Source organism: Vulpes vulpes, chromosome 4, assembly GCF_048418805.1.
Source record: "Vulpes vulpes isolate BD-2025 chromosome 4, VulVul3, whole genome shotgun sequence".
Classification (NCBI taxonomy): domain Eukaryota; kingdom Metazoa; phylum Chordata; class Mammalia; order Carnivora; family Canidae; genus Vulpes; species Vulpes vulpes.
In genome coordinates, this window is record NC_132783.1 from 58700534 (window position 1) to 58710389 (window position 9856).

Sequence of the window (9856 nt, forward strand, 5' to 3'; positions counted from 1 at the left end):
GATTACTTTTCATGTGGCCATGCTTGTTCCTAGACTTACCGTTTATTTTTTATGCTGGCTTGGGATGTAATCTGCCATGAACAGAGAACGTTTTTGAGAGGGGATTGGATTGTTTACTTTTTTACCAAGCTAAGTTAGTACAGAGTCATGTGTCTGGAAATTATTCAAGAAATATATATTTCTTGAAATCATTTGAGAAAAACTGATCATCAAGTTGATTGATAAGTGAAAGAAGTAGCTAGGAGCTGTCAAACCAGTCACCTGTAGGAGAAATGTACTCTGAGCTACATAGGTTTCACCAGCACTACTTTGATTTTTTGATATTGAAGTGTCTCTGAAGTGTGCCACAGGCCCTCCCACTTCCCACAGCATTCATTCTACCCAGCCTCACTCAAGTTTAGGTTACCTGTCTAGCCTTGTAGGTATATGGGTCTGTGACCCCTGTACAAAGTGACACACAACAGGGTATTCCTTATACAGAAATAGTAGAAGGAGATGACTGGCATAATTCCTGACTTTTCCTGCAGCTTGCTCAGCCTATTCCTGCCACCATCAACAGGTGCCCAATGATAGCATACTATTCTCCCTTCCAGGTACTATAAGATCACCGTGGTGCTCATGTGCTTTGTGATCCCCACGCTGGTGCCCTGGTGTGTCTGGGGAGAGAGTCTGTGGAACTCCTACTTCTTGGCTTCCATTCTCCGCTATACCATCTCACTCAACATCACCTGGCTGGTCAACAGCGCTGCCCACATGTATGGAAACCGGCCCTATGACAAGCACATCAGCCCTCGGCAGAACCCACTTGTCACTCTGGGTGCCATTGGTGAGTAGGGGTGCAAGAGCCAGTGGGAAGTGCAGCAGCTCAGATTTTTCTTGGCTTTCCAGTGGTTTTCTGGAATCTGTAAAGAGAAGCAGTGAAAGTCAGGTGGGATAAACTTGGGCTTTGGTATTAGAATCCTGGCTCTGGGACAAGTCACCTAATCTCTGATTTAGAGTTTTCTCATCTGTGAAATGGGAATAGTGATGTCTACCTCACAGGGATGTCATGAAGATTAAGGTACTATATGTAAACTGCTTAGGACAATGTCTGTCATATAGTAGTCATTTATTCCCACTATGGAAATTTTCCTAAAGGAGGGGTAGCAGCAGACTTTTGTTTCAAACTGCCCTGACCCTTCTGGCCTCTGTTGTGCCATCATTTGACTTCAAACAGAGAGATAGGAAGAAACAAGAGTGTGGCATCTCATGGTGGCACAATTTAAGAGCGAGGCCTCTGGATTCTGATAACTTTGAGTCTTGGTTCCTCTACTTACTGTCTGGGCAAGTTATCTGGCTTCTCCATACCTTGTGTCTTCATCTGTAAACTGAAGATAATAATAGCATTTACCTGCTCTTGGGGTCATTGGAGGGTTAGGTGAGTTCATACATAGTCTTTGCAGCAGTGCTTAGTATGAAATAAGCCTCAGTAATGTTATTTTTATTACTAGCTTTATGGTCTTAAACAAGCTACTTGTCCCTTCTGTACATTTACATCCTCGTTTTTAAAACAGGGATAATCATAGCAGCTAGCTCAAAGATGTGAAGATTATAGGTGCTAATACCCATTAAAGCCCTCACCACTGTGTCTGGCACACAGTAAGTAATAAATAATCATTAGCTGTATCTTTCTGGAAGTAACTCAGGCTTCTTGGCAAGCTGAGCCTTGAGCATAGAGATCAAACCAGGAAGGGAAGATCCTACTGTTAAATAGCGGTATCTGCGTCACCTAGCAATGAATTTCTACCACTGCATTGTTAGGGTCATGCCCTTATTAAGACCCCAGGGATCTTGTGTTGACAAGAGCAATCTGAGGTGGAATAAACACCAAATTTAGCTCTGGGAACAGTGGCTAACCAGAGAGAAAAATGTCTTGGAAAGAGTATGATACCCTTACTACTTCCTCCCCCCTTCTTCCTCACCCTTCATCTTCTTCTTTTTTTCCCTATTTATTTGGAGAGAGATGTGGCGGGGAGAAAAAGAGTGGGGTGGGAGCAGAGGAAGAGGAAGAGAGAGAGAGAACCTCCAGCAGACTCCCAGCTAAGCACAGAGCCTGACACAAGGCTTGATCCCATGACCCCAAGATCATGACCTGAGCCAAAATCAAGAGTTGAACATTTAACCAACTGAGCCACCCAGGTGCCCACCTTTCATCTTCTGAAAAGACTGCAGTGGGGAGCCACATCCAGTATTTACTCAGAGCAGACAAGAGAGGACAAGATGGACTTACCTCTTCTGTAGGGACAGTGGGCAAGAAAATGCAAATCAGTTTTAAATCCACCCAGATTAACAATGGGCTTCTAGTCAGTTTTCTTCATTAAGATCCTGGGAAGGCTTCTGTTACATCTGACTGTGCTGTAGATGGGGAGTACATCCAGGGTTCTCAGAACAGTGTCTGCTTCTGAAAATAGTGGGGGGAACTTCTCTATATATACTCCAGGGCAGGAAAAACACTAAAATTGATGACGGTGGAAGGGGCAGGGTAAAGAAGACCTAAGTTAAAAAGAAAATGGTAAACCACAGATCCATCCATCTGATGTACTCATTGAAGAGCAGAATCCTTTAATTGTGGTCAACAGAAGAACTATGTGATGACCAGTACCCACTTAAGAAGTAAAGAAGGAGGTGCCCGAGTGGCACAATTGGTTAGGTGCCCAACTCTTGGTTTCAGCTCAGGTCATGATCTCAGGGTTGTGAGATCAAGCCCAGTGTCCTGCTCTGAGCTCAGCAGGGAGTCTGCATAAGACTCTCTTTTCCCTTTCCCCATCCCCACCTAAGCTCTCCCTCTCTCTCTCTCAAATAAATAAATATTAAAAAAAAAAAAGTAAAGGAAGAATCTGGCAATCTCTCAAAAGGTTAAAAATAGTTACCATATGATCCAGAAATACAAATGGTACATCTATACAGTGGAAGACTATTTGGCAATAAAAAGAAATGAAGAAATGAAGATACCTGCTACAACCTTGAAAACGTTATGCTAAGTGAAAGAAACCAGTCACAAAAAGCTACATATTGTATGATTTCATTTAAACAAAATGTTTAGAATGGACAAGTCTATAGAGATTGTATTAGAGTTATCTAGAAAAACAGAATCATATATATATATACACATACACACGTTAGTATACATATATATGTATACACATATACGCTACAAATACTGATATATATACCTATCTATATATATGTAATGCTATTATATGCATATATTATACAGTTTTTGTATATACTGTAATATATGTATATTCTTCATATATATATTTATTAATCCCCATATATACAGAAACAATAGGATACCTATATAAATATAAATAGATATATATTTATAGGATATACATATGCTACTGTTTCTGTGTGTGTATATATGCATATGTATAGAGAAGAGGGATCAGAGAAGGGGAGAGAGAGATTTCTTGTGAGGCATTGGCTCACATGATTATGCGAGCTGAGAAATCCCACAATCTGCTATGCGCAAGCTGGAGACCCAGGAAAGACAGTGGTATAATTAAATCTGAGTCCGAAGGCCTGAGAACCGGGGTTGCAGATGATGAAATTCCAGTCTGAGAGCAGGAGAAAATGAGATAGATGTTCCAGTTCAGTCAGTGAGTCAGAAAAAAAAGGGACAAATTCTCTTCCTCCACCATTTGTTCTGTTCAGTCTCTTAATGGATTGAGTGATGGCCACCCCATTGGCGAGGGTAATCTGCTCTACTGAGTCCACTGATTCAAATGATCATCTCGTCCAGAGACGCCCCCCACCCCCCCGCCAGGCATGCTTCATGGAAATTTTTAACCTGGGCAAGCCTTGGCCATTCTGGCTGTGTAAAATTAACCATGACAGAGAAAGAAAGTAGGGCTGGAGGCATGGAGGGATGGTTGGGGGATGACAGCTCAGAAATGTGGAGCCTCCTTTTAGGTAATGAAAATGTTATAAAATTCATTGTGGTGATGGATGCACAACTCTGTGAAAATGCTTAAAAGCCATTAAATTGTACTTCAAATGGATGAATTATATAGTGAATTATATCTCAATAAAGCTGTTTTAAAAAGTCAAATGAAAAAAAAAAAGTCAAATGAAAGAAGCCCTGAGATCCCTCCTGAAAACACTTTAATTAAAAAAAAGTAAGAGAGGAAACGCTATTCACCAGGAGGGATGGAATAATACATAGGCAGATTCGGAACATGTAGAGGTCCACTTCCTCAATTTACTATCTGAACGATGTTCGTTTGGGTCTTCCAGGCTCTCTCACGAGCCTTCCTTTAATCCCTCCAGCCCACAGAAGCTATTTTCCTTTTATGAACACACATCTATATGAGGATCTGTTATCAACCATTTAGCATTTAGTTTACAAAGCACAGCTCTGAAATCATGGTAGCGTATCTACAGTTCATATGGGGAAATTAATCCATGACTCTATGCTGATTAAATTCAGTGTTATTTTTCTGTTCATATCATCTAGCCAGCTAAGTAAATGCTTCCTAAGGGCAGACACCAAGTCTCCTGGTCCCCATAGAGCCTGACATAGTGCCTTGCACCTGGCACACCCTCAATAAGTGTGGGGGGTGGGGAGGAAAAAATCTTTGCAAAGAAGTGGAGATGGGTTATTTCAATGCCCGCTTTGTCTTCTAGGTGAAGGCTTCCACAATTACCACCACACCTTTCCTTTTGACTACTCTGCGAGTGAATTTGGCTTAAATTTCAACCCAACCACTTGGTTCATTGACCTCATGTGCTGGCTGGGGCTAGCCACCGACCGCAAACGGGCAACCAAGCCAATGATCGAGGCCCGGAAAGCCAGGACTGGAGATGGCAGCACTTGAACCTGGAACCACCATCCAACATCTCTGCCATCGACATCTCAGTTCATGGCTTTAGTTACTATCGTTCTCTTGTTCATTGGATGTGGGAGGGGGTAGAGAGTAGAGAGGGAACAGAATCTATGTGCTTTGGGAACTTTTTGTTTGTCTCAAAATAATTGTCAACTATCAATGAAAAAAAAATTTTAACGTCAATGTAACTATGATTTAACATTAGAGTGTGAACACACAATTTAGTCGCCGTAGTTATAGTATGTCAAACACACATGGTCATGTGCTTGTACGTGATGTTGACCCTGACAGGATGAAGGAGCTTAATATTCTCTCGGTGTCATTCAGGAGAGCATTTGTTTTCTTTTCTACCAGTTAACCCAGTGCTGTTTTTCAACCTATTATCTGAAGGAGCTGAGAGACAGGGTAGAAGACAAAAGAGAGGGTCAGAGTAACTAAAGAATGTTTCTGTTTTGTAATTACTATGTGTGTGTTTGCTTTTGTTTTTTTAAATAAGAGAATTCATCATTTAAAAAAATGACAGTACAGGAAATGAGTCTCTTATTCTTTTTGCCCTGTTTACAGCTTTTTAATGCTCCACTGTCTTTGCTTCAGAAGAGATCTGTCCACTGCCCAGCTTGTTTTGTGTCCCGATTATGCCAGCCGACCCTATAAATCAGTGCTTATAGAGGTGTTTGATTTTATTCTCTTTGCTGTTGTCATTTTAAAGGTGTATAACTCAGATGTGCCAGACATAAAATTAAGCTCAAATTAAGCTCTCATTTAAATGTTTAGACACCTAATTTATATTCTAATTGATCCCAGCCACTGATGCATGTACTTTAGCTACTCCTACTAAATAAGCATATTAATTTTCCACACCAGGCCATCCGATCTTAATAACCGACAGTTATCTAGAACTCAGTGTCTCCTAATATTTTCCCTGCATGCAGCCTTCATTGAATTTGCAGCAAAATATAAAGTGATCATTATGTCGCTTCTGGATTAAAAATTTTTCGTGTGTTAAGTTGCCTTGTAAAGAGCATGTTGAATAAATGGGGCAGCATGGCCTTTGTGGTGGTTGTTAAAGCAAAAGAAAGATGTTGGAGCACTTTGAAGATAGATCTTTTCAGGAAAACTGTAGTAATTTAAGTTTTTTGAGAAAGAAGTGATACCAATAGGAAATTGTCATAATGAAGTTCTTCATCCAGCAGGTGTTTAACAGTGTTATTTTGCCATTTTGCCATTAATAATGTATAACCATCTATGAGTGATTTACAATAAATGATTATGAATTTGTTGGTGTTCTTGACCAGCTACTTAAATGTTCAGAAGATGTTCTCCCAAGGGTACCTGATGCCCCATGATGACCGTGTGATTCCCATTTGATTTGAGCTCTGGACTAACAGGGCCCCTATGAGCAGGCCTCCTGTATCCCATCTGCCTTAGGCCACAGGGAAAATAGACTAGTTTTATTTGGAATGCAGCACCCCTAGTAGTGCCATTCCCCCACTTCTCATTCACCACTGTCACTTGTACTGCTTCTAGCTGACAAATGGGAACCACTACTCCTACCTGTCACCCAAAAGAGTGTGAGGGACATCTTCCTCCCTCAAGTCCCACCAGGCCCCACTAGGAGTGACCAAAGATGTGGGAGACAAGCTCAGCTCTCCCTCTAGTCCTGCCTCCCAAATTTTCCCATGAGCTGCCTCACTTTCTGCTCTTAACTTTTGCCCCAAAGCACCTGTTTGTTCCCCTGCCATCAGATACAGACTTCTTAGCCTGCCTGCAGTTGAGTGGGATTCCAGCCATTGGACCCTTTGGGTATGACTGTAGCTATCACCAGCTGCTTCATACTGCAGCCGCACATTGCTGAAACCTTGTATGGAGGATTAGTAGTGTAATTGTATTCTAAGTTGGCTTTGTATCAACACGACCTAAAATGATTGGGAATATTTCTGAGAATATTTCTGTGATTCTTTGACCCTTAATTATACTAATCTTATTGCTTATCAATTAATAGAAAAGGCTACATTTGGAGAAAACTATTTTAAATCTTCTCATGAAAGGAGGATATTCCCCCATCTAGTCCAGATAAATCCAGAACCTCACTCCTCTGAACCTGAGTGCCACATATTTATCTGCAGCAGTGCCCATGAATGAGAATTGGGATGATTTTGTTGAAGGAGTAGAAGAAGGTTAGATCCCTCTAGAGTCTTCCATATTAGCACCCCCTGCAGGTCTCAGCAGCATCCAAGGGAAGAAAGTAACCCAAGACTATCCAAGGTGGCCCTAGAGAGGTTGGTACTTTTTTTTTTTTTTTTTTTTAGAGGATCAGGTTTAGAATGAGAGGATGCCCTGTCCTTAATCCCCAGGGCCCTATGAGGCTTATTTCAGAAACATCCGCCTATGCGTCTAGGTGAGGGGAGTCAAGGGGAAGCAATTTCAACAGTGCTTCTGTTGTGTCATGGCAGTTACATGGAGCTGTGTGTGTCATGGCACATGTGTGTCATGGCAGTTACATGGGGCTGGTCGGATATGACAGAGCCAGCTCAAGCGCACTACCAGCCAACTGTGTGGCCTTGAGAAAACTAGTCTTTCTGGATCCAGTTTTCTCATCTACAAAGACAGATGGAACTAGACTCTGGCTAAGGTCCCACCAAACCGTGATGGTCACCGACAGCAACAGAGCTAGGGACATGCCTGACTTCGGATTCAAAACACCTCTCAAGTTTGTGCCCATCCTTTCTGGGACCGGGCAAGTCAATATTGAGGGGAAATAATTGAGTCTGAGTGGGAGAACACATTCATTCCCCAAATATAATGAAACAAGAAAAATAAACATAATCCATGGAAAACAATTTAATCAAAGAAAGTATTACAAAAAGCTCTGGCTTAGTGGAGTAGTAGAAATCGTACTGGACTCAAGTTCAAGACCTGAGTTTGAATTCTCTTCCTTTTTTAAGTTGAGGTATAATTGACATACATTATATTAGTTTCAGGTGTACAACATAATGATTTGATATTTGCATATATTGCAAAAAAGGCGCTAGCTGGCTTAGTCTGTATATATTGCAAAATGATCACTACCATAAGTCTTGTTAACATCCATCACCACATGCAGTTAGAAAACTCTTTTTCTTACGATGGGAACTTTTTAAGATCTACTCTCTTAGCTACTTTCAAAGATGACATACCGTATTATTAACTATAGTCACCATGCTGCACATGACATCCCTATGACATTTATTTTATAACTGGATGTCTGTATCTTTTGACCAACTTCACCATATTGTCCACCCCTACACCCCACCAATCTGTTCTTTGTATCTATGAGTTCATTGTGGGTTTTTTTTTAAGATTGTACATATAAGAATAATCATATGTTATTTGTCTTTGTCTGACTTATTTCATTTAGCATAATACCCTCTATGTCCATCCATGTCGTCAAAAATGGCAAGATTTCAAAGTCTAACTCATGATCTAAAGTACTGTGATACCTAGCACATATTTTTAGACTGAACCACGTGAAAGTGCCATTTATTAACCTACTGATCCTCTCTGCACCTCCACAAAGTAAGAACAGTAACACTTAAGTGCTCAGATAAATCTAGAGGCCTCAAAAAGAGGCCTGGTGCATTGTAGATCCCCAAGAGACATCAGCTGAGGGTGAGTAGCATGTCCCAGACACAAGACAGTAACTGAGCTATAGTCAAATAACCACAGACTGCAAGTGAAGAGAACCAGCTTCTAGTTCTGGTTCTGCTAGTAACTAGCTGGATGGTGGGTAGCAGAACCGGCCCCAAAACATGCCAATTTGACATAAAATTATTTCCAGTTAGAAGCACTTGAGGGTCACCTGGCTGGCTCAGTCGCTAAAGCATGTGACTCTTGATCTCAGGGTTGTGAATTCGAGCCCCATGTTGGGTGTAGAGGATACTGGAAGAAGAAAAAGAAGAAAGAAAGAAAGAAAGAAAGAAAGAAAGAAAGAAAGAAAGAAAGAAAGAAAGAAAGAAAGAAAGAAAGAAAGAAGAAAGAAAGAAAGAAGAAAGAAAGAAAGAAAGAAAGAAGAAAGAAAAAGAAAGAAAAAGAAAGAAAAAGAAAGAAGAAAGAAAGAAAAAGAAAGAAGAAAGAAAGAAAGAAAGAAAGAAAGAAAAGAAAGGAAAGAAAAGCACTTAGAAACAGCAGATGCAAGAGGGACCCTCTTGACTCCGTTTTTCTCCCTAAAAGCAGGAGATGAAACTCCCATATGAGAGCTGCCCTCTCTGTACCAAAGGGAAAGAAACATTCTTACCAGAGACAGAGAGAAGGCACCCAGAGAATCGATGCAAACAAGGGTTTGCAAGTAACCTTATCTTCCTTTAGCTCCCCCATATATTCTGGGGACATTTTCACCATTAGTACTCTTTGTCCAATCTGGTATATAAGCATTTGGGCTCCACCACGTTTTGGGGCTTCGCTTTCCCATGAGGGCTCCTATGAGCATATAACCATAAAATCTGTATGTTTCTCTCTTAATCCGTCTCCGTCAACTTAATTCTCAGGCCCAGCCTCACCCTGGAGGCTGGAAGGCAGGTTCCACCTCCCCTCCAGTGGCTGCATCTCCTAGAGCCTCAGGGAGCCCTTCTGTAGAGGAGCCCGACTGGAAGGCATTGTCCTGCCCAGCTGTCCAGCTAGCAGTGGCTCTGTGTGAAGCCAGAGCCCCTGAGGGTCCTTCTGAGCCTCGGCCTCCTTTCTGTGCCTTCACGCCTCGGTCAGAGGACAAGCCCCACCAGTGGTGTCACCTGTGCTTCCTGCAGCTCATTTTTCTCCTCATCGGGAGCTGGGATTGAAGACTGGTAGAAGGAAGAGGCGGAAGCTAATGGATAAAAATGAGCTTCGGGGATTATCTGTGACATTCATTTATCCATTTCACTCCTCTGCTCGATTACAGAAGACACTGGAAGCCAGCTGGGTTCTCAGCGGCAGCTCATGTGAAGAACACAGAAGGAAAGAAGTATCCTAACCTT

At 41.6% G+C, this 9856-nt stretch overlaps 1 protein-coding gene across 1 annotated transcript in view; it reads left to right on the plus strand.

Moving 5' to 3' along the window:
- The window catches only part of SCD5 (stearoyl-CoA desaturase 5), a 133891-nt gene extending 127745 nt beyond the window's left edge, over positions 1-6146 (plus strand). Inside the window, exons 4-5 of the mRNA XM_025998033.2 lie at positions 594-826; positions 4669-6146. Coding sequence (XP_025853818.2) covers positions 594-826; positions 4669-4859 — 424 coding nt within the window. The 3' untranslated portion in view covers positions 4860-6146. The remainder of the gene's footprint in view (positions 1-593; positions 827-4668) is intronic.
- The last annotated feature ends 3710 nt before the right edge of the window (positions 6147-9856 follow it).